This window comes from Zeus faber (genome assembly GCF_960531495.2).
Source record: "Zeus faber genome assembly, chromosome: 9".
Lineage (NCBI taxonomy): Eukaryota > Metazoa > Chordata > Actinopteri > Zeiformes > Zeidae > Zeus > Zeus faber.
Genome location: NC_137197.1, coordinates 27,362,706 through 27,388,878, shown reverse-complemented (window position 1 = coordinate 27,388,878; position 26,173 = coordinate 27,362,706). Strand labels below are relative to the sequence as shown.

At 44.8% G+C, this 26,173-nt stretch overlaps 1 protein-coding gene across 4 annotated transcripts; it reads right to left on the bottom strand.

The window, feature by feature from the left end:
* Nucleotides 1–3,974: 3,974 nt before the first annotated feature.
* Nucleotides 3,975–24,875, bottom strand: pxylp1 (2-phosphoxylose phosphatase 1). Of its 4 annotated transcripts, XM_080007139.1 has the most exons (7): nt 24,802–24,874; nt 23,721–23,955; nt 22,480–22,623; nt 14,219–14,413; nt 11,530–11,656; nt 6,575–6,714; nt 3,975–5,854 (listed from the first exon to the last, which is right to left on the bottom strand). In XM_080007139.1, exons 3-7 carry the CDS (start codon nt 22,556–22,558, stop codon nt 4,827–4,829), a joined length of 1,569 nt encoding a protein of 522 aa, XP_079863265.1. In that variant the 5' UTR covers nt 22,559–22,623; nt 23,721–23,955; nt 24,802–24,874; the 3' UTR covers nt 3,975–4,826. The 4 variants fall into 4 exon arrangements, with proteins under 4 accessions (XP_079863265.1, XP_079863264.1, XP_079863266.1 ...); XM_080007138.1 differs by lacking the exon at nt 23,721–23,955 and having other exon boundaries at nt 24,802–24,875; XM_080007140.1 differs by lacking the exons at nt 22,480–22,623; nt 23,721–23,955; nt 24,802–24,874 and adding an exon at nt 15,661–15,794.
* Between the last annotated feature and the right edge of the window lie 1,298 nt (nt 24,876–26,173).

The window sequence follows — 26,173 nt, the reverse complement described above, 5'->3', positions numbered from 1 at the left end:
CACACACACACACACAGTAGCCTAGCTGTCTTTGTACTCCTTCATCCGGGGCTGTTTGCTGAGGCAGAGGGCATAATGAAGCCTCACATCTGAGAAAACACACCAGTGCTGTCGTCTAGACACTGACAGACGGGACACACACGCTCCGGACCCCCAATTAGCTGACCCTTAGCCTTACATACACACACTCACTTGTTCTTACCTCATCCCCGAGCAATGTCCCCTTGTGAAAATAAGGTTGCAGGTGTAGAATTCGGCGAAATACTGTATTGGTTGTAATAATATGGTTTCAAGAGGTTCCTAAATGTAGACGCACATTTTAAGAACACAAATTATGTTGCGGGTGGCCACTGTCACGGCGCTCACATCAAGAGGCAATAAGAAGCCTGTTATTTATCCAAAAAGCCCACACCACGGGGGGACACTGGCACTACAGTTCTAGGCGTTCCAAGTTCAGGAAGCACAAAAAGCCCGGGTCCCGGTGTTCCAACGGCTAAAGTTACAGCCTGCATACGGCTACTATGTGTGTATGTAAACACGCCTTGAGAAGAAACTGCCCCCTGACATATGAAACTCTTCGTATTCCTCATGTGTAAGTGTGCGCTTTACCCGGAGCCCTGACTCCTTCCCTTTGGGGCCGAGGCTTTTTCCTCCGGGGAAGCCTTTTGTGCTTCTCTTCCACTTCCACCTACAACATTATTCAGTCGTCATCCTTCGAAATGGTGATCGTCTCCAATACATGAAACCCCATCCCGTCCTCTCCCCGACTTGCCAACCTGTGGCCGGAGGCTGTGGTTTTGGAAGCTGCCGCGCGAACGGAGAGGCGGGGCGTGTGGGTGTGGAGACGTCTCACAAGGCTTTATGCCTCGCGTCATTAACGCAACCCCTCATTCCCCCTTAAATCCTTCCACCTTATTTTCCACTTTGGTCGCAACCATCCATGACGACCGGCCTGACTGACAGTCGGTCAGTCGGTCAGTCGGTCAGTCTCTGTCCGGGTGGGGAAGGGGCAGTCTGGGCGCGGGTGGGGCGGAGTGGATCCACCGGTGACGTCGAGCTAGGCCGGGAAAAAAAAAGAGCTGGGGAGCCGAGAATGCTGAGTGTACGTCGGCGGGAGAAGCTGTGTGTCCGTCTCTTCAGTGGTCGGGAGGACGTCTGAGGCTCCTTCACTCTCTCTCTCTCTCTCTCTCTCTCCCTCTCACAGTGGGACGGCAGCCATGTGCCTGCCACGGTGCTGACACACACCTTCCGCCTGTCACCCTTTCCTCAAATCCACTCCCTCGCTTCACTCGTTCACATACATGCCCCTCTACCTCTCTCTCTCTCTCTCTCTCTCTCTCTCTCTCTCTCTCTCTCCAAGGAGGTAAACTGTACAAAGGAGGAAGTCTGGGCTACAAAGGGAGCTGTCCTGATGGTGAACAGCTGTCTCAAACCTGGTGAAGAAACCAACAGATCCCTGCCTACCTAGTTATCTCCGAAGAGGGATGTCTGTGCTCTTGCTGCCTATTTACCGTTGATCGTGATCGTGATCAAGTTGCTGCTGCTGTGACATGATTTACTGCAAATAAAGGAACCTTAAAAGTCTCTCTCTCTCTCTCTCTCTCTCTCTCTCTCTAGCGATGTCCCAGCCATAACGAGAGTTGACAGAGGACGGCGTCACATCAACGGCCTGTGATGAACATTAATCCAGAGGACGAAATGGGGTGGAAAGTAGAGTTTCAGCGTTCAGTTCGTTGTGTTCTATTTGTCCTCGGTGAGGGCAGACGCGGAGCAAAGTGTTTCCTGTTGGATAGCGACACAATTCCCTGGGAACTTCTTCAAACTATTAACATTATGTCTTTAATCGAGTGAATGAGTCGCGTTTTTCCGCGTCGTCCAAGCCGTAGTGAGAGGGGCTTGAATAGGCCTATTGATTTATCATTTCCGCAAGCCCAGAATGTTCAGACTATCTTTTTTATACAAGCCCCAGCCTTCTCATAAAGAATGACGATGACAGTCTCCGTCCGTATCAATAGTATACCCTTTGTTGCGCGACCCCAAAATACCCTTTTTTATGTCGGGATACATCTCCTATCCTCGTCTCGCACCCCCTGCCCGTCCCGCCCGCCGGGCTGCAAATGTAATTTGCTCGACTCCCTCTTGTTATTCCATTTTGCTCAGTCAATACTCTCCAGATTCAAAGCATTTGGAGAGAAAAATGAAAAAAAAAAAAAAAAAAAGCAGAGCACTTTTGAAAATGAGCCGTAGGATTGATATTTTGTATTATCAGCGGTGTATAATGCTCCTAATGAAGATGACACATGACCGGTCTGCCGCCCTGATTTTATGCATTCATCGAAATGCATCGACTGTGTGCTCCGACCATGCTGGGCTGCTGACGGAGTAAATAACCGAGGGCGGCGTATGGAACCGAAATTGATATTTATTGGCTGCGGTACGTGATGCCAGGGCGCCATCTGGTGGCTGCAAAGTGTAGGACGCTACAGTTCATAACAAGTTTGACGCAATTCTGTCGAATGCAGTGAAATCCTGTTGATTTAGACGGTTCATATTAATACTCAGTCATATAAAGACAGGAAAACGATGAACTATGACTTATTGTGTCCGTTCGCCCGATTGAAAGGGCTACATTTTGCAAAGGCACAGCAAAATGCTTAAATTTCAACTTCAATAGTGTTATGCCTCTTGTAGGTTATCTGTATCAATATTGTAATTATGCATTTTGTACATTTGATATTTACGTAATTGCAAAATGTTGAGGAACAAAAGTTGAAAGTAAGCTTTGAAGGTACCATTCATGTTATACAGACTTTGGCAGCAGCGGTGGAGCCAGGTCAGGATGGGACCGGTGGTCATTTTGGGGCGGCATAGAATTCACTATTATATGAACATAAAAAATGTTTCTAACTAGAAAATAAGGGGCTATTTTAGGCACCTACAACACATAACTCCACATTATTTGGAATTCAAGCAGTGGTGGAATAAATTGAATAATATTCAGTGTATCCAACATTTAATTTCTTATTCCTGCAGGTAAAGTAACAAGAAGCTTACTCTACAGGAACCGAGTACAAGAGTCCCAAGCTACAGAGTATTAATACCGTTCTGAGAGCAGATGTTGAGCTCCGCAGCACTATCATCTCATCCTCTATCACAGAGACACAGACAGATACATCATTTAAAGGAGTTTTTTTAAATTATTTATCCAAGTCTGATGACATTATATGTAACCAATAAATATAATCAGTGTTAACATGAAAGCAAGAATTCTTGGTTCACAATAAATGTCACGTCTCAAAAAGCTGCATTTTTTTTTTTAAGTAAATCACAATAGCCCTTAAAAGACTGATAATAGAGGGAGGCTGGCCATCCGCCCGGTTATAGGTCGGACCCGTTTTGGGTCGGATCGGTTTCGAGCCGGACGCTTATTTGTCCTCCTTTTGAGATCATCACTATTATAATACTTTATTTAAGATAGGTATCTAGGTATATAACAAATAAATAAATAAATAAATGTGTAAGTTTACATTCCCTGAAGACATGTGGTCTGGCAAATTATTGGCTGAAAGCGAAGTCAAATACATATCTGGTATTTCATTGGTTAAATAAATGTAACTAAATTGGCCATGTGGATTCTCAACGTCATGTGACATCACGGCACAGACCCAATCGATCTGTAGCGTTAAGCGGTGGCGTTGTTAGAGGTGGGTGTCCCGCAAATCCATGCTTGTTTGCCAGGGTGTCTGCAGGTATTTAATACTTTTTGAGACTTTTTAAAGGACCTGCAGGCACTTTGTTTGGATTCCACTTCCGATAGTTCTATACATTTCTCTGGACAATTGTATTGAATGGAGATTGTTTGAGATAAAGTAATTTTGGATTTTCAACTTTAAGCAATATTTGTCATATATGAAACATAATATCCATGATGCTGAAACAATAGTCTGTAAATAAAGACAAACAAAGAGTTTCATTGTTGTTTTTTTACTAATCATAAACTGCACTTTACATTATAAACAAGTATTATTACAATATTTTTTTTTATCAATTTCAACATCCTTCAAGCAAATATTAGCAGACACCGAGCTACCAGTAGAACAAAACACCAACATGACATAGTTAGTTGTCCTGAATGCCTCTTGAAGGTTAGGGTGTATTTAAAATGCCAAAGTACCATAACTGTTGTTTTTTTTCCACCAACAAAGTAAGAAAAAGGATATGTTATAACATGTTTAAGAACTAAATAGCAACATAATAGAACATGCCCTAACAATTAAAGTCCTGGTGTGATGAGCTGTTAGTCGTATTGAACAGAATCACATGGAATAAGGCAGTAGCCAAGAACTTTGTCTTCATTAAGAAAAAAAAGCAATGCGCTAAATTATATTTATATATGGAACAGAAATGAAAAATCCAGCATAGTGTGATTAGTGTTTCCAATCTCCCTTCTCTTGCAGGTGTAACAATGCATCTCCCTATAAAATGTAGGAATAAAGTGGCTGTGTGCTGTAGAACTTCTCTCAGAATTGCTTTTTGCTTACGAACATGCTTGAAAACATACTGTGTTAAAAAACGTTAGTAGAAAGGTTTACAATTGCAGGTTTCTTGCTGTGATTGTCGACACCACATGGCTGTTAAACATGGCGCTCAAAGTGTTGCGCCAGGAGCGCCCTCTGACCAAGGCGTGACGCGCTGGAGAGTCTGTTAAAACAGGGGAAAGTTACAAGACGTTGGGATTTAAGACACTATGAGCAGCACAACAGTGCACAAATATCAAAAGTGGAAAACAAAGCTTAAAAAAAACCAAAAAACGGAATCAGGACGGGTCAGCCTGGCCGCCTGTAGCAGGCGTCCTGGTATGACGTGGCGTTCAGGGGGCGGAACATGTCTCTCCGGACGAAGGACAAGAAGTTTCCCAGTGGGCAGAGCGGCGTGGCAGCGTGGCGGTCGTGAGAGCGGCAGAAGGTCGTGTGGAAGGTCACGTCCTCGCCGTTGTACAGCACCCTGATGAAGGGCTGGCCGCCCGCCGCCTTGGCTTGCTCCCCCCTGCCCGCGTCTCTCCTCTGCTGTCCTTGCGCCGCGGCGGGGGGGCCCTTCCATAGCTCGAAGACCACCCGCGCTGCGAAGCGTGGGAACTTTGCCCGGTCCAGCCCCAGCGCACTCAGCAGCGGCGCCACAGTGACGTCATGCGCCGAGGAGAGGGCAAAGGCCTCCTCGCTGCCGGCCCGCGGGCGCCGGCCGGCCTCGGTGGCCTGGGCGGCACGCTCCATCCTGGCAGCCGTGCGGTTGAGGAATGGGTGCGTTGCCAGTATGGCGTACTTGTGGTACAGGCCCACTCTCCTGCGGTCCGCCTCGTCCTCGAGCTGCTGCCGACGGATGACGGCAAACTGGGCGAGGGTGAGGCACCCACTCCCCGCCACCGCTGTCTGGGTGCAGGGGAAGGGCAGGCCGTGGCACAGGTGGCACAGTAGGGAGTCTATTGGGTTGGCGGCCCGCAGCTGGCGGGCGGGCAGGCCCAGCGCACGTGCCATGTTGGCGTAGGTGATCTCCAGCTCGCTGTCCGCCACGCGGAGCCGGTACTGCCGCCGCTGCTCCTCCTCCAGGAAGCGGTTTCGGGCGGGGCAGTCACAGGCCGAGCCGCAGAACAGCGTGCTCCACTGATGTCGCACCGTCAGCTTGGTCCAGTCGAAGTCCGGCAAGAAGCCGTAGAGGAGTGCCAGGCCGCTCTGGAGGGTGCGGCTCTTGCCTGTCGTCTCCACCCACACCTGCCGGGACGACCAGTCGGCAGGGAGGAGCTTGTGGCGCTTGTAGGCCTGGCGGAGGAGCTGGCCGTTACGCAGGTGCTGCACCACACCTGTAGGAGAAAGGGGTTGGGGGGAGAGGTGCCAAACCAGAGTTCGTAACCGATAACAAAAAAACTGACTGTCATCGTCTCTCAGGCGGCAGAAACGACTTTGGGTTTGGTTCGGTCATGGAGAATCTTGAATTTTAGAACAGTTGATTGTTTTGTTGATTGTGACACGCTTCTCTCACTGGAGTCTGTCAGTAACAAACCACCCTGAATATCAAACTAGAGGCTTATACTGACAGGGCCAGCTCAGTTGAAACATGCCACTTACGTCCAATAACTTGCAATTAGGTATTCCAAAGAGTTCCATGCACTCGGAAAAAAATGGCCTAATGGTGTTGAGGAGTATCATGACACATACTTTGCTCTATTGACCACCAAGGTAAATGGCTGAAGGTAAATGATCAAGTGAAAGACTTGAAAAGTTCAGAATCACAAGGCGTTGGGCGCAGATCACAGTGAGAAGTCAACAGTGACATTGAATAAAATAATTAATTACTAATGAAATTCAATATCAAACACAAACATAATACAGTCTTAAGGTAAGGTTTGTTTTTTCTCATTGGGAAATTGAAGCACGTGGAACTTTTAGATGAGCTTGGGTACTTCTTAACGGTACCCTTTTGGTCAAATACCGTGTGTGCTTGTATCTGTTGCCAGAGAGGTATTACTCAGCAGTAGAGGCCGTAGTTGACCCGTTGGCCAGCTGGGAGAGGCGGGGCTCACCTGTCTGCGTGAGCTCTCCCATCTCACAGGCGCTGTGGTTGGGCAGACGTGGCACGGAGCCGAGGGTGGATTCCCAGTGGCCGCGACCTCCCTGGCCCATGTGGCCGATGAAGGAGCTCAACTGGGGGTGGGAAGGCTTCCTGGGAGGTGGTGGTTGTCGGGGGGGGGGAATACAACAAAATAAAATAAGATAAAATTAAGTAAATATAAGCAACTGGAATGCAAACAGCCTGAACATTCATCATTTCTTAATGAATCATTTATTTTACTTGTTATAAGTGCAGTAAATAATTTTGGTTTCTGATTTCAATATACTCTATGAAAACATCTGAATAAACATTATAATTGCATATGGCCTCATAGTTCAACTTTTGACCTTAGTTGCCTGCAGTAAGGAAAGTATATGGTAGAGCTCTCGTTCAGTCTTGCAACCTATGTTTTGTTGACAATGCTCAAAATGTCGGGTGGCTCCATGTGACTGAAGAGGGCGAACTATGTGGGAAAACAAACAGAAAAAAAGCCCTGTTTTATTATTTTGTTAAAAAATAATGTCGGAAACGCAAACATTAAAATTAGAGCAAACACTGGATTAGCTTTTGTGCTGGACGATCAATCACTCCTTATCCTAGCCCCCCTCTGGTGGTCAAAAAATGACAAATGGTCACTTTACATGTGCCACTGCGTGTCGACGAACTTCCGCTGTTCGCCACCAGGTGTCACTCTGACACAGCGCTACAGGACTTCACTGCACGTCAAGCTGCACATTACGTGTGAGGGGGTATACAGGGGGCTGAGATGCGAAAAAGATTAAAATAATCCGTTGACTTGGGACACACACACTATATTTATACATACGTATATACACACATCCATCTGCCGACACAGATGCGCCCGGGCACACAAACATATACACGGTAAAACTCAGAGGGATGTGGGCTTTAGAAGAGCAGTCAGAGATCTGATAGATTAGAGATGATTGAAGATTACAGTTTAATATATCATCTCTGGGAGCTGTGGCATTGCTGGTCTCAGATTAAAGATTAAAGGGGCCCAAAGGGTGATAGAATTACACACTCACAATCCCAGAACACACTGTTGCCATGGTGACAAGGGTTTACTTGACCGACGTATCATTACCCTTGAATGCCGCGACATTACACGTAACCTTGATTTTTTTCCATTTTTTGTAGTGTCGCCTATTGACGGAGCCGTTGTCCTATGGACCGGCAGTCCAGTGTTCACCAGTTGTTCACAAAGCTAATCTCAGACACAGCAGACTGAATTCTAACATCCAGCCAGTGTGGCGGTGTTGTCGCCGCCGTTGGGCTCCATTGTTGAGGGCAGAGTTTGCCGGAGCTAGATACTGTGTGTACAATCTGTGTCTAATTGGGCACGCTGGGAGGGTGAGACAGGGTCTTGTCATTGGAGGTGGCGAGGGACAAAGATCCGGTCTGATGGCGTATTAGGATCATTGTTTTGGACCGAAGATTAGAAAGCCCAATTACATTACGAGAGATTAGTGTGTGTGTGTGTGGTGTGGTGGGGAGTGTTTGCGGGTAGAGACTAATGAGGAAAATAACAGATCCGGACAAAGACAAAGAAGGAAGAGAAAGAGTGAGCGGGGGAGAAAAAAAAAATGCGTGGGAGGAATGATGAAGGAGAGATATGACAAGAGTGTTTGAAAGGGAAAGAGCTAAAATAAATAAAAACTGCCAGGGACGGTGAGAAGAGAATAACGAGCTTTTACTGGGGGCAACGAAAGCTCCACTTAAAATCGAGCAGAGAGAGAGAGAGAGAGAGAGAGAGAGAGAGAGAGAGAGAGAGAGACACAGGAGAAAATGAGTGTTCCAAGCAGACAGGAGCTCAGTTAACCGCAGACGGAGACATTGGGTCGGACGAGCTGGTGCCAACTGCGCGCGCACACACACACACACACACACACACACACACACACACACACACACACACACACACACACACACACACACACACACACACACACACACACACACACACACACACACACACACACACACACACACACACACACCCCCCAAAGGGAGGACCCATGTTCCTGGTGCACTTCTACACCAAAACAGACAATTCGGAGATCTGTCCTAACAAGTAAAACACACACACACGCACACACACACACACACACACACACACACACACACACACGCATCAACGTGAGGTCAGAGGAAATACACTTGATAAGTGAGGACTGATGTTTCTGGTGCATGTCTAAGCGAAAAAATTGGAAATTCGGTGACTGGTCCTCACCAGCATAGAAAAACAAACACACTCCTTTAGGATCCCAACCTGAGCATATGCCGCTCTCCCTCGCCATAATTACAACCTAGTCTAAATGAAAACAGATGCCAGAAGATCCACTTTCCAAAACACACACAGACACACTATGTGTGTGTCTGCAAAAATCCATTCTCTCCCTGCACATAGTAGCTGAGCATATGCTTCCCCACTGAGGTAACCCAGTAATCTCAGTCCTCCGAGGTTGTGATCTCGGCTCACACTCTCACATTCTCTGCTGTCTTTTCAACTGTGCCTTGAAGTGGAATGTGGCCACTGCCCAGAGTCATATGCCACCAACCACACCGGCATACAAAACTGAGACGGAGGGAGGAGGAACGTGTGAAGAACCACAGTCAAGTATCAAGGCAATCTATGAAACAGTTTTTAGATTTAATTTTGATTACCTGAATAATCTATGCAATCTTCACCATTAAATAGCAGAAAGTAAGGTAATAACAATAAAACAATGGTAAATGCTCATTACAAGTTCACTGACCTTAACATTGGCTAATCTGCACACAGACACATCAGTTTAACTCCTATGGTTTACTTGCCAATTACCACATGTGCACCAACACAATTTTAACATATAGACCTTGTTCTACTCTTCTAGGCCCTGAACCCAGTTTCAGGGCCCTCCGGCAGTGAGACATGGACGATTGCGTTGAGAAAACACAGTTTATTGTAGAGAGTGGGCTAGGTGGAATAAGCCCAGGAGCAGATGGACATGACAAGGGCTCCTGTCCTGTGTGTGTGTGTGTGTGTGTGTGTGTGTGTGTGTGTGTGTGTGTGTGTGTGTGTGTGTGTGTGTGTGTGTGTGTGTGTGTGAGGATGGGGGTTTTACCTGTTAGACCAACCAACTAGCAACAGGTATGCAGCCACTCTGATCTTGGGACCCAGTTTCCTAGACCCAGGACAGGTGCGGCGGCTCAAGCCACACCATCCCCACAACAAAGACCTTACTGTTTTATTTTGTCTTCATTTGGAAAAGGAGGACACTCCATTGCCTTTTTTTCCACCCGGCGACGCTTAGCATAGCCACAGTTTCCGTGCTTTAAAAGATCAAAAAGCACATACAATAGCTTAGTGGTTTGCTGCAGCTGTCACTTAATTCTCAAACAGGGCACAATTTGGTTTTGTCTAGGACACGGGCAGAGAGAAACATTTTTAGCCTATAATTTGGTATTCCCTCAAAGCGGCACAGATTACATGACAGGGGGACTCATCTATTCGCTCAAAGCCTTTTAAACAGGGGCTAAGTATTGAGCTCTAACCTCAAGGTTCTAATCACGCATTAAACTAAATGTCACCTTCATTGTGCCAAACCTGCCCGCAGGGAGCTGCCAACAACAATGATTACACACCGCGTCCAGATGCGCGTGGCTGACGAGGCTCAGGCGATGGGCTGGAGACAACTGAGGCGATGGAGGGCATCCAATCACTTAACAGTTTAAAAGGGGGAGGAAAAAGAGGATTGGGAGGGGAAATTTAATTATCAATGATTCCATATCATATGGTCAAAATCCTACACCGCTGGCCGTCAGAAACAAAGAACCACGCTTGCCGATCACGAATCAAACATGAAACATTTTGTCACGCGCGCACACGCGCACGCACGCACGGACGCACACGTTTTTTTTTTCAAATCCACTCCAGACTCCTCCTTCCTCTTCTGAAGAGAGCTGGGCTCCTCCGCTTATAAATAGCTTGTTATCGGTACCTGTCTTGTCGCCTACGGGAGCAGAGAGAGCAGCACCGGAGCGGAGGCGAGCGCTTTAGAAACACACAGGGGGAGCGTGGATGAGGGCAGGAGATAGAAAGGGAAATAATTGAATTGCAGAAGGTTGGCAGATAAGACCGTATTAATTTGTGAAGGGGGCGGCTGTGTGTTTGGAATCAGGACGCACGTGTGCGTGTGTATTTGTGTGTGATTGTGTTGCATCTAGTCGTTTCACCGCGGGGATAGCGACTGGTGCGGCCTCAGTTCCGCCTCGCTGGAGCTGCTTCGGGGAGCCTGTTGCTCAAATCAAGCGAGATAAAACCGTCAACAGCTATGCCTCAGCAAACTGTGCATATATATGTACAAAAACACCTCAGCCTGTGAGAGAGAGAGAGAGAGAGAGAGAGAGAGAGTGAGAGTGTGTGTATAACCATCTGTACCAAGGAACAGATGTAGTGCACGGCGCCCACCTGCTGCCACAGATAGGGCAATGACAGAGTCTACACAGGAAAACAAGAGCGACGAGCAGAGCAATAAAGAGTGAAACAAAGACCCCCCCCCCAAAACAACGCTGCAGAGCAAGGAAACGGTTGCATTTCTTTCACAGCGGCTAGGATAAAAATAAACAAATAACACAGCGAAGCTATTCAAAAGCCCCTGAGGAAAGCCCTTATCAACACTATGCTCCATGACCCAAAAGCCGGCAGGAACCAGGCAGCAGCAGCAGCATGTCTACCCGGATGGAATCAGCCGACGGGTTTTAATCTCGGCTACATTCATTTCGCAGGTAGACATTTTCTAAGTACTGTGTTACACCCTCTACACCCTAGAGGGATACAGAGACCTGCAACTTCAGTGTACGCTTAACGTTTAACTTGTCTGGTTGTAGCTGATCGAGCAGCCAAAAAAAGCGGCTGTGTACCTGCTGGGGGACAGCGTGCAGTCGATGGCCGGCCGCTTGGTCTTGGGGATGGAGTAGAGCGGGTAGCGGTCCCCATGGCGGATCATCACCTGCACTGACAGCAGTTTGTAATCTGCGGGACTGTGACCTGGGAGGAGGGGAAGAGAGACCACATCCACATCCTGTCAGATCAGATCCCCGACGTCTGTGGTCCAATGCTGGGAGACGTGATTATATATTCTATATTCAATATTCTATGGAGGACAACGGTTATCGAGGTAGTCATTAGTGCCATTATGCAGGTTTCAATATCCGACTCTCCCTGAAGAGTGTGTGTGTGTGTGTATATATATATATATATATATATATATATATATATATATATATATATATATATATATATATATATATATATATATATATATATATATATAGAGACACACACACACACACACACACACACACACACACACACACACACACACAATCTCTATCTCATTGTGGGAATGGGAATTCAATTTTTTTTCTAAAATAAATATTATTGAACTTATAATATATACAAAAAAATAAAATAATGAACTCAATATTTTAATAAAATATCATATGTTTTTGAAAGGTTGTTGGAAAAAAATAGCTAATGGGTTTTGTGTAGTATTGTGCACCTCAGTGCGATGTTACATAAGTAAAAAGGGCATAAAATCCTGACGGCATGTGGAACATCTTTAAAGGGATATGAACTAATCACACCTTTTAAATCGGTACACATTTGATACACATTAAATCGAATATTAAAATTGTATTATATAGATAGTGAAATTACCTCTAAAATATTTATTACACCCACCGTGGCTGGGTGTAATAAATATTTTATAATAATAAAGCAAGCAACTCCAATGATATATTACAGTCATTGAAATAACACCACAAAATGATAACTATAAATAAGCAGAAAAAGTTAGTCTCAGCTTAAGTAAAAGTTGACTTTTCTCATTAATTCATGGGCAAAAACATCAAACATTTCTTCAAGCAGCATTTTAGTGCTTTGATTTCGATACCGCATGTGCGTTGCAGAGATTGGGGGGAAGGGGGGCTCTTCACAATCCTTTTTTTTTTTTATGAGATTTTATTCAGAAAAGGGAAAATATATACACAGGGCTTAATTTACACACAAAAGCTGTGGGTGGATACTACTACAGTATTATAGATGATACAATTAAGTAGAAATGACATCCATCCACCTCCCCCATTCTTAATTCGGAAGCCCCGACACTCTAAATGGGATGTTATTATTGAATTAAGTTTTTAAATTGTGTACTTCAAGTCAGTGGGGGCCATCAGTATGAGATGTGTGTAAAGTCAGTCTCCGACAGCATGGGAGTGCCAATAGTGAGAACCCTGTCAAGTAGTTGTAGACATCTGTAAATTGTTATGAAGGCAGCTGGGTTCTTCTGAGAGAAGAGTAATTAATTCTCGCTAAATCTCCTTTGAGTAAACAAAGATTAATTAAAAACAAGGGCACGGCGAACTATGGCAGCCAAATGCTGTGCTACCCCGCCCGTGACCCCACCCGGCCAATCCCAACCAGACAATCTTCCTCAAGCATCTGTCAGACGTGCTTCAGTCGTTGCTCTCTGCAGTGGAGGGTGTTCAGCGTTGACCTCCGAACTCTTCTAAGCCACTGGTTAACTGTCGGGCACGGGGGAGGGATTAGAATGACGAGGGGAGCGGCTCCAGCATCGTGGATCCACAGAAATGCCGGTGCTCGGGTAATCACTTTAGTTTAGCTGAGGCGTGCTTCACCAGTATCATACATTTTTGGCAGATGTGGCTAATAGCGGGCCCACACTAAAAGGTTTTTCAAATCTTAACAGGACATACAATGATAGATTTAACAGGGGGGGGGCCCCAAAGCCAGCTTGATTTTCTTGTAGTGTGTACCCCGCTTAAGTGCCATCTTTGACAAAATGCATACAATGCAAAAAGTCCGCATCTGACCAGGACACAATTGTTATTAAAATGTGCTCATCTGTCGCCAGTAATACTATTGGACCGATGCAGGGTCTTTAATGCTCCCTTTAAAGGCATATAGTGCACGAAGGGAACCCCTAACTCATCAACCTGCTGTGAATTTGGCAGCATATTGACACGTTGTACAGAAACAAGTTCTGCTAGATTTGTCAGTACGTGTATGCAGCAGTTACAATATAAATATATATATTTATTTATTTTTAAGCCATGTAATGGTTTTCTTTGGCACTCTGTTTAGCAGTGAAAGTTCAATATTTCAAGGACTACTTACTAAAACTGTACTTGGCAAAGGGTTCCGTATGATTATCCAAACTGGCACGCCCACTCACCATGGAATAAAACCATTTCTCAACACTCTCTCTGGCTCTCTGTGACTGAGAGAATAAAGATTTTTGACTGAATATATTTTTTCTTTTTTTTTCTGACTGAATGAGTCGACAATTTACATAGAAAAATCCTCCACCTCAAAATTGTGTTCACTCAATCTGCTCTGTTTCTCACTGGGGCCCATAGTGGCAATGTGTGATGTTCAATTTGATACCACACCCGTTTTTCCTATAGGAGAATAATTGAAGGGTAAAGCAGGAAATGCATTTGGCTGGAGGAGATTTTAAAATGCTCACACATTATATCTGTATAACCACATCTATATCTGTGCGTGTGTGCTGGTTATACGACCCACCCTCCCAGGCCTGCTCGGTACGGTTGGGGGTATTGCAGTAGCCATAGGCCTCGGCAATGGGATCGGACTCAGGAGCGTCTGTGTGGGGAACGGGGATCACCCTCTTCCTGCTCTTCCCCTGGCCCGCCAAGACGCCTCCACCCAGGGCCTGGAGGGGCCGCTCTTCCCCAATGGGAGTGGTGGGGATCAGGTTCACTGGAGGGAAGGAGGGGAAGGGGAAGAAGGCAGAGAGAGGGAAAAAAACGGAAAATAATTTAAGGAAAAGGAAAGAAGCAACATCTACATAATCTACGTGTGTGTTTCATTGAGTGATGGGAAAGATTTTGAAATGGGAGCCAGTCTGTTATGTGAGGAAGAGACTGAAACTGAGAACAACGTCTGAAACGCAAACTCATTTCCATGTCTACAGTTTAGAACCCCCCAAACAACCCGACCATCCACATGTTGCCCAGGAGACTAGCGACCTCTAACCCCAACCTCCAAAAAGGAAAAAGACCCAATAGCAGCAGGACAGACGTGTGGGAACTGCTCTCATTGAGAGAGACGGAACTGCTGAGAAAAAGAAAGAATCGGGAGCCTTGTGCCCCGCTGGCAATACAGCTGTAACCACTACCAAATGCTGCTTCCCTCCCCTTTCCCCTGTCTGGGAAAGAAGCCTACGAAGTTGGCAAACTTTGCATTTTGCTGCAAAGAACGAACAGACGGTATCTGCCTGCCTGCCTGCCTGCCTGCTCCCTGCAAAACAGCACGAGCAAATTTGGTTTTCATTTCTATGACAATCGTCATAATATCATATCATCCCTGCTGAGCAAACATAGGCTTGCAAGATTGTGTGCATACATTCTGCGTGCCACATTACCCTTCTCCATTATTCACACACGCTGCGTGACCTACTCGCGCACAGCAATTTCCATCTAACGCGTTGTCCGGCTGAGTTAAAAAGCAAATATTGTATTTACGCAGCTGAACTTCTGAAGAGGCTGGCAGTGGGGGGTTGGGAAGAACTCCGACATTCTACCTTCACTCTGCCTCAATACTTCCACATCGTACCCTATGAAGCCTTGTCACTTAAGCTCTGATAAGGGTAAAGTCACGACTCAGCCAGAAATTCTGGCTAAGTCGAGCTGCTCAATGCAAAACTATCCGACACGCCGGCTTTCCCCGGATTTCACCTAAAAACAGCCAATTCAGCAGTCTCAGTCAAAACTAACAATTATCGTCGGGGGAGGCCTCTACTGAATTAAAAGTTAATTCAAGGACAATTCAAAACTGCCTATGGCACATCAAGCCACATCATGTCGCTCGCCACATGAAACTGCATCTAACTTAAAAGTAACCGCAAGATTAGAAAAATAAAACCGACGGAAGGTTACGGCGGTTAAGAAGTTAGTAAAAAAATGAGCTGATGAGCTGTAGCGATTTCCAGCTCGCTCTGGACTCACCAGAGATGAGGAAGAGGAGAAGGTGTGCAGCTACGGAGAGCATTCTGATGACTGCCGGGTAACAGGAGGGCCAGCGGCACACTGCAGCTCATTCATCGGCAACACTTGCCCCCCTTTCTAGCCGGTGCACACCCACCCAGAGGCGCGCGCACGTGCACACACACACACACACACACACACACACACACACACACACACACACACACACACACACACACACACACACACACACACACACACACACACACACACACACACACACACACACACACACACACACACACACACACCAGGCTTGCCAGCCCTCTACAAGCCAACTAAGTCTTGGTCAGCTACACAAAGAGTCTTTTGTAATGGCTTGCGAGAACATGCGCAGCAGTACCAAACGGCACAGACACACATACATGCCAACACACCTCCAGCACGCATCGAGACGCACACACCGCCTGGCGTAAATGTGCAACGTGCATGAATGCAGACAGGCCTATTTCTATAAGATCCGCAACAACCAGCAAAAGGATGGAGGCATTCTACTCCACCAAGCCCCGGAAACCGAAAAGCCAAGACGACTGAACACATTTGTGCAACCTCAAAAATGTACACAACAAATTTGGGGCAGGTGCCATTCTTTTCCATTGAAAGGTGTTGGAACAAGTACCTGCAGTGTGTGGCTTGGCTTGCAATAAAGAAGGAGGGTGGGGGTTAGTAACCTGATGCCAAAGTGTTTTATTCTTGAGCTACAACGATAATAACCCTAACCCGAACGCTACCTTAAGGTTTTAAGTAACCCTCATCTAACGTGACTTAAAACAGGAGGAACCTTACGTTAAAGCAAGAGTTAAAACGTTTCCAGACACTGCATTTGATTTGCGAAATGCAGTGATTTGTCAATTATAGTTGGATCACACTGGATGTGCAGTTCCACACTTTATATTTTCTGCAGAATACCAAAGTTAACTGCCCGTGAATTAGGGTAAATCAAAATTGCGATTTGTAATCAAAATCGCGATTCGCAAATCACAAAGGCTACGATATGCAGTGCACTTAAACTGTCGTGTCAATGGTTTTACAAATTCACGCCATTCTCCTGTCCTCCTCGTGTACCAGTGTACCTCTCCAATCAGAAGTAGCCCAAGGCGACTGCATATACGCCCAGCAACAACAAATATGTGAAACCCAAGGAAAATCTTACATTCGTGGTACGGAAAAATGGACTGTGCTGGGCCAGAAGCCCAGTAACTCAAACTGGTGTTTGAGCTACTGCAGCAAAATGACTCCATCAGTTATTCAAACCGTAGCCGTAGCCTCGTCGTAACGAGGCCAATCATCGTATGTGGGGCACTACGGCTAACTATATGTACTAATTAATCTCATTAGGATATATCCCTTGAAATGCATCATCTCATTAAGTAATGGAACATGTTTACCAATTAGAGATGCACCTATTGCCTTTAAAAGACTGACCTGCCGAATCCGATTTCGGACAATTAAGATTTTCATTCAACTGTATGTTCATAATAAAACATTGACTATTAAATATATTTTACAGTGTTGTCCGATCTCTTTGGGCATATCTGCTGTACGTCAATGACAAATACATCGAGACGTGATGTGGACAGTTGTACATACGGATTACCTCTGCAATTACGATCAAAATATTATTACCACAATAGTGAGAGTCCTGATTTTGACAATGTGTGTATATTATTGTTCATTTTTGATTATGGAACAATAATAGAACATGAAACTGTCCCTGAGTTCGAATAAAATAAAATAAAAAATTACAAATATACCTTTCTATTATATTTGTATGTTACTTGCCATTCCAAAATAAAGTGCAATAATTACAAAAAATTATAAATTAAAAATTAAAGGCCCACTCTTCTCACTCCCATTCACAGGAAGTCGTCCTTCGCCCACTGTGAATTAAACCAAGTGAATCCAATTGAACGACTCGTTTTACTGAGTGACTCGTCCAGAACCGAGTCTCAACAAAGGGTCGAACATTTCATCACCAGTGGAGCTCTGTAATGCAGTCTGTACAACTCTTCTTTAGCGTCAACTACGCAACTACATTACATTACACTGAAATCTGGTTTTATTATCAGATCATTTTTACAAGAACGAGTAGATGAGCACTGTATCGGGCGTGTAAATTTGATAGGCACAGAGACTGAAAATATATCTGACACTGATCGGCCGGTCACCGGTCATGGTTTTGAATTGTTTTTGTTTGCGTAGTTTCAGCTGCCATTTCATACCTGTGTATTTTGACCAACAATTGCTTGGTTGGTACACATGCGTGCAGGTTGGCAGGTCTGCATAAGCGTAGAGAATGTCCTAGTCATCAATGCAAGGGTGAAGATTATGGAGCCGGTGGCACAAAAGGTTCACTAAACTGCTGCAAATAATAGGATGGGATATGTAGCATTACCAGTTGTCCAATCACCCATTGAGAATTTGCGTAAAACCAGAAAGAATTCACCTCTGAGACATTCTCAAAACTCTTTTGTTTCTTTGTTGGCTAATATGCCTTTTCCTTGGAAGGGAAAGCAGTCATTGGGCAGCTTCTTTGAGGGCAGCACTGTGCCCCACTTCATCCGCTGTGCAGTTAGAGGCTGCCATGGAAGCCGAGCGGAACAGCTACCTGATGACTCCAACCATCGATGGAGAGCAAGATCCCCTGGCCTGGTGGAAGGTACATAATGTTAACTTTCCGATGCTGAGCAAACTGGCTTGCAAATTCCTGCGCATACCAGCCACGAGTTTGCCATCAGAGAGTGTTTAGTGCTGGCGGCAATGTAGTCACATGACAGCGTTCATGTCTGGAGCCAGCAAAGGTTGACATTCTGGGTTTCTTGACAAAAAAAAATCTGTAGTTGAATGTGCAATATTTAGATATTTTGTGTAACATAATTATTCCTATTTATATTTTTCATTTTTATATTTTTTGTGATGGCTTTTTTGATAATTATTCTGTGGTTTGTCAATTTATAAGCTAAATGCTGGATATCAGTAAATAATGTTGTAATTGTGCTCTCTGCTCTCTGACCAGTCGCTATTGTAGTCCTATAAATGCAGAGATATTGACTGATAAAGTAGCTCTAATAAGATTCAAAGATGCCTCAACAGGCTAAGATTGAAAATCCACATTTGAAAAGGATTTTGGTGAATTTGTTTATCCACCATAGTGCAGCATGCATTCTGTATATGCGTGTTAAAAAATTTAAATCGGCAAAATTCTTATTGTCAGTTAACGGTTAATTATTAACATCCCTAGCAAGTGCAGTGCTTTCCAGACATATTGGCACCCTCAATTGATGTAGCGTAAAAATGCTGTCTAAATAACACGTTATCATTTATCAAATGTGTTCTATGCTCAGTAGTATGATATAAATATTCCTATTTGCACCCATTTTCTCCTTCTGTAAAGTTTTCGGGTGCCAGCAGGGTGGCAGCCAATACACTTTTCCCAGACAAAAATCCTACTGGTAAAGGAGCCATGTCACATTCCCAACCATGCTCAGAGATTTTAATGCAGTTCCACAGCTTTTCCCACTGTTCAGTTGAATATGTTAAATGCCTGGTTCACCTGGAGTTGAGCAGCCCTTGTTATTCTGTGCACTCCCGCGCTTCCTAAAGACATTTAAGGATGCCTGCTGGGTGAGCCGCCCGCCTCACAGGACAAATCATATCGGGGTCCTGCGCAACACAAACTACTTAATTGTCCTGAGTCCTTTCCTTTGCTCCTCTGTCAGGATGGATGGCTCTTTTTCCTGTATGAATATGAGATGGGACAGTCCAGCCCCTGAAATGCTTTTTTTTTTTTTTTTTTTTTTATTCATTTTGTGGGAGCACACAAGAGATAAGGTGGAGAAAGACGCAGACGGATTAGGTTTGTGGTTTGTGGGTGAGATCTTGTTGGGCCCGGCAGAAAAAACCCAGATGCAATTGGATGACGTTAGAGAAGGATAACTCACAGACCAGTTATGCTGTATTCTTTATATCCATCCATCTTAATGCTGGGTATTGTGGAAGAATTTATCGCGGTGATAATTACACTGGGAATTTAACACAATATCATTATATATCACAGTATTTACTTTGACGCATTAAAAATCCCATGTTGAATAACCCAAATAAGGGTAAATGGTATTGTTAAATTACATTGCCAGGCCAAAATGAGTTTTTCCAAATAAACCTCCTTTGAACATCTTCTCATCATACATACATCCATCATAAATTTACTTTTTTTTTTTTCTCCACAAAGTTGTGCCGTAAGCCAGCTCGTCCAATATTTCTCTATCCCGCCAAATCATAAAGCAGCCTTCCATCTCCATGGAGTCAGCACTTGAAATAGATCCAAATGAACACTCTCATGGGGCACAGAGAGGCACAGCTGAAAGGGACAGTTCTGACGTAAAGAGAAAGAAGATTGGACAGAATTGGAAAGAATGGTAAAATGGAGCAAAAGAGCAGCTCTACATTTATTAAAGATGAGATGTGCACCAATCCTACAGTTCTCTCGGATAATGGCTTACCTCTTCCCTGTGAGTGTGTGTGTGTGTGTGTGTGTGTGTGTGTGTGTGTGTGTGTGTGTGTGTGTGTGTGTGTGTGTGTGTGTGTTGAATAAATGATGATGGCTGCTTTCACCAGGAGTGACAGCACTGTTCAAAAAACTGCAGGAGCACCAAACTTCTCGAACAACGATGACATTCCCCTTCCTTTAATAAAGATAAATCTCTGCGCAGTGTATTAGTGTATAAGCACATTTGCATACAGGGAATTCAGGGAAAATCCAGTTATTTCCGCCTCCATCACTCAATGTTTTCTAAAGGGGGAGATATAGGGAAGATGATGATAGCGGTTCCGATAGGGAGAGTAGCCTCCACCATAGCCTCAGGCCGACAAAATGTATGATTGGTGGGAAGAAGGACAGAGGGAAGAAAGGATGACAGAGAGAGAGATTGTATGGTACAGGGGCTAACCAAAAGACCGCACACTGGGGATGGACACTCACAAACACAAATTGCATCACTGTCTTGCATAGCATTTGAAGAAATGACTGGAGATAAAAAGGTAAAGGACAAGGGAGTTTGTCAGCTATGTTGTCTGTGGGGTCCCAACAAAGCTGAAAATATGGTATACCCAGTAATTTGGCCACTTTTTCTCAATGAATAACCGTATCGAACAAGGGGTTGAGATTAAGCGTAATGATAGATTCTTTGATGTGTCTCAGTGATACCTCCAATATACACTACATGTGACCATACCTTGGTTTATTCTGTCCTCATCAACTTCTATGTTCCAAGCATCGCATCCAGGGTATTGGCAATGCATCCTGTGCCATGATGGTTTCCTCCCTTATCGTTAGGGTCATTAGGCTCAGCCTTACAAAGTATGGACTAATGCTAGTTTGTGGACCAGAGCCGATATTGATCAATATTGTTGGCGGCAGGTACAATTTCAGCTTGACGCTCCCTGTGGTGTATTATTAGGTGAACTAATTATGTCCTGCCTTGCTGCTGTGATCTTCCCGACTTGCTCAGTAAGAGATTAAGGAGGGGGTGGGTGGGGCTTATACCGTTTTCACACAAAAATAAAAACCCGGGTAAACCCACTAAAAATAGGCGATTGACACCTTTCTAATTTCCAGGAGAAATACCGTTTTTTCTGGTGCGTCACATTCCACGTCACAAACATGTCGGAAAAGGGGCGTGTCATGGTGCTAGTGTGATTGGGAACAAAACAGCAGAGGAGCGAATAAACAACAAGATAAAACTGTAAAACATGGAAAAAAGAGTTGTTTTGAGACGTTCAAAATAATAAAATTGTTAATGAACGACTCAACATCACAGTAGATGCAGCATGGAGCACCAGCAGCATGGATACTCAATGCTGCACCAGTCTTCTGGTGGCGGGGAGCGGGGCCCAGCTTAGGGCGATGCTGGAGCTCCCGATAGGGAGCGTGGGGGTTCTCCTCTGTGCTCACCACGGTGTGATCCCCACACTCACAACATTTCATGGTCCCCCATGCGGAAAGAAAGTCAATAACTTCTGATTTCGATTTTGGATTCTAAATGGGGTATGAAAAGATGGAATGATACACAGATATTCCTGTCTCCTTATGTGCAAGTGTCCGGAATTTCAAAGCATATTGCATTGCACTGGTAAAGGGGCCAAAATACCCGCGTCGACCCAGGTGTCCTGTTCATATCAGAGCCGATCGGAGGTGGAGTTAATTAAAACCTGTGTCTATTGCAGGGTCATTTCACCTCGGGACTGAGACCTGGTATTATCGTGTGTGAGCATTACTTTTGCCAATCTACTACCAAATGACCATGTAGACAGAATCTCACCCTTGCCAACAATACACCTATTGCACGTGGAACCAAGAAACCAGAGAGTTCCATACACAAAATCCATATACAGTCCGGCTTCCTTGCATTCAATAAGGCCAACAGTCCACACACTCCAGACAACAATACACAAGAGATGCTGGACAATGACTCAATGGGAAAGGTCCACTACCGCATCCTACAGATGTGATAGCATTACAACAGAATGATTTGGAAGTTATTTATGGAATCCGGGGGCTCCACCATTAGGGGTACATATTTATGCCTTTTGGGGATTGTGCTTTGTATTGTGTGTGAGGGTTGGTCTGATGGAAGAGGGAACATGATGACGGGAGAAGTATTCAGGATGAAATAAAACACAGGATAACACATCTTATGTAAAATAAATACACAAAAAAGCCGCTTGATGAATAAATAAAAAAACAAATCCCAGAGGTAAACTCCACTACAGTGGACTCACAGAATTGGAAGCTGAGGCTGACAATGGCCAGCACCGCCCCCACCGCCACCAGGAGGACGAAGCGGTTCCGAGCGAGCATCCTGCCAGGCGAATGGTCCAAGCCCACGTCTGTCAGCCATTTACATCACAGCCCATGCCTGTCACCTGGACACAAAAACAATGAAACCACATATGAGTCCATGAGGTAAAACACTTTGAAATTGGAAGTTGAGATTGAAGGTTTATTACAATTATTATTACCAATACAATCTGGTCATGTTAAACTTTAACATATCTTGGGCTGGAAATGTATTTTTATTTTTTTGTTGCTTTTACAGTTAACAAATTTGTGATACTATATCATAGTTGGAAATGAAGAGACAAACAATTATTGATTTTCCTGGATATGTGACCTTTATTGATTCTACCAATGGGCTTCGTCAATGGAGTCTGCCTCTCTCTCTCCCTCTATGTCTCTATCTTGCTCTCTCCAGGATGTCTGTAGGTATTCGAGAGTTAAATCGGGATCTGAAAACCTTTTTTTTCTTTAACAGCAACCATAATTAAATGAGCGTTGACTTTTTTCTTTTGATAAATCATCTCCATCTTGTTCGATAAAGTATCACAGTATGAAGATAAGTTGTATATATTTGGTACATCCGGTCCGAAGTCCATACCTATATACAGTATGCATACTACCCTGGCATTGCTAGACCAAATCACAAATACCTATTAGTCTGGAATTACTCCGTTCATTTTCAATTTCCAAGGGGCGTTACCAACAGGCGCAGACCAAAATGTCTCTGGACGCAACGGATAGAGCTACAACCAATCAAAGCAACTAAATGTGTTACGTAGAGCTGAGCAAGTGAGTTGGTAAATTAAACTTTCACCAAAATCCTGTTGGAAGTACGGCAAACACATCTTTCTTATCAACAAAAGCTTTTTAGAGAAAATATACCGTCCAATTTGTTTAATACTGTCGCAATAGCGGTGGGGTAAGTACTGGAGTAAGTTACGGTAAGTTTCATTTAGGAGTATTTAAATGTATATTTAACACAACACAGACAATTAGTGCTATTATATAATTATAGAACCCTGAATTGCGATTGTGGCACCGCCCCTAGTTGCCGCCTGCGCAAGCGCCTCAGGGCGATTACGCACATTTTTGTATTTTTAGAGCTTATCGTGTGTAATCACCAGGTGTCATGACATTTCACTGCATATACAGTATGTATGAGTGTATGTATGTGACAAATAACCTCTTGAATCTTGAATGTTGATTCAACAGACCATTCCACATCAGCGGCAGCCATCTTGGTAAGGTGCCTGAATGGTGATTGCAGATTCAACAGACCGTTCCATGTCAGAGGCAGCCATCTTGGTAAGGTGCCTCAACAGCACTCCTCTGTATCGTCATCGTATGAAACCCGCCCCGTATTAGACAAAGGGTTGTGATTGGAAATCTTTTTGAATGGGAGGGTGGCCAGACGTGTTCTGCAGAGCAAATGAAACAGGAGCGGCAGATTCGTCTGGTTCCCAAGCTACATGCACACTATAGCAACGATTAAAACAGTCACAATTGTACATTCTCCAACGTGTTGTATGTGTTCAACACATTATTAATCCCCCATGGGGAAATAAAGTATATAAGATAATAAATACAAATAAAATCAAAGGCAATATTTAACTCTTAACCATTTCGACTGGGACGCCTGGAATCTCTTGAAGGACCCCTGGGGGGGACCCGGGCCCCGATGTTGAGAACCACCGCACTCAACCATCTAATTATCCTCCCGGAAGGGCAGCGAAATAACCAAAGGCCCACAGTAAATGTAGTCCTACACCACAGAACCTACCATTAAGGCGGACATAAATACCCCGGGCTGGGTGCCGTTTATACGGCTGCTCAAGGTAAGGCACAGAGCGAGCGCACGGACACACTCGGTGCCCCCGGTTAGTGTACACATTGGAAGAGGCGAACTAGTGGCTGCTAGTGAGCAGACCCAGCTAGCGTCGGTTAATTCGCCGGCGTTAACTCGTGAAAACACCGAATTCAACTGTTCATTTTGAACCTCTGTCCTCGCTGCGTTGTAGTGACTGTCCGCGACTTTACACCGCTAGCGACGTGCCGTTTTCCGCTCGGACGACAGCGTCGGACTTTGCGAAGTGCCGGTAAGTAAACTGAAACTGCTTGACTAGCTTCCCAGGCTAGTAACCTTGTCAGGGGACTCAAGGAACGTCCAGAATTATCCTAAACCACAAAACGCTCGGTGACAGGAAGGATCGCGTATATGAACTGCGAGTATCAGTGAGGAAAAACGGTTATTTATTCCTCCTTACCGGTGCGGTGTTGAAGAAGGCGCAGCGGAGGGGTGGGAACCACCGCCAACCCGGTCCCGCACTGACTGATCGGGTGTCGGCGAGCGAGTGAGCTTGGCCGTGCCTGCGCGGTGTGGATGTGGACGTGGAGCAGCGTCCCCTCGCTCCCACAGCGTCACCGCGCCATCTGCTGGATCCACCGTGGAGATACGCCCGTAGGACACACGTGGAGGGACAGCAACAAGAAGGTGGAGTCGACGAGTTACCAGTGGTTGTGAGCGTTTTCATGATTTCGGGGAGGAGTGATCCAAATGCAAAACATAGCACTCAGTTCTAGTAATAACTAAGGTCTGTGAGGTTATTTTGTTGTTAGATACATAGATAGACAAATAGATCAGAATCAGAATCAGAATCAGAAATACTTTAATAATCCCAGGGGGAAATTACTTTTGTTACAGCTCCAAATCTACATACAACATATTTACATACAACATATTTACATACAACATATAATAATTATTATTAAGAAACATATTTATACATACATAAACATATCTATATACACATGGTAAAGTGTAAAATGTGAAGTTAAAATGTGCAAAAAGAAGAAGGTGCAGAAGTGGAAGTCCGTGTTTTGAGGTCAGGTTACAGAGAGGGGGTGTCTGACTCTCTGAGGGAGGCGTTGTAGAGATTGATGACCACAGGCAGGAATGATTTCCTGTGGCGCCCTGTGCTGCATCTGGGTAAGAGGAGTCTTCTGCTGAAGGTGGTCCTCTGCTGGGCCAGTGTGTCGTAGGGAGGGTGTGAGACATTGTCCAAGATGGACTGAAGCCTGGACAGCATCCTCCTCTCTGCCACAGGCTTCAGGGTGTCCAGCTCCTCTCCTACGACATCACCGGCCCTCCCGATTAGTTTGTTTAGTCTGTTGTTGTCTGCGACCCTCAGCCCACTGCCCCAGCATGTGACAGCGAAGAAGATCGTACTGGCCACGACAGACTCATAGAACATCCTCAGCATCTTCCGGCAGATGTTAAAGGACCTCAGCCTCCGTAGGAAATAGAGTCGGCTTTGGCCCTTTTTGTAGACTGCCTCGGTGTTTCTGGTCCAGTCCAACTTGTTATTGAAGTAGATAGATAGATAGATAGATATACCGATACTGTATTTATCACAGCACTGTTACAGCAGCACTCATCAAAACAAATACGCAATAACAATAAAGTAATACAAATAGAAAATAGATTTAAAAAAAACAGCAATATGCAATACACATAAAAATAAATAAATAACCAGGAAACAAGAATCAAGAATTTGCAGTGTAAGGAAATTGTGCATGTATTCATAAATATCTATGTATATAATACTGTACGTACACAGGTTATAAGCAGAGTGGATA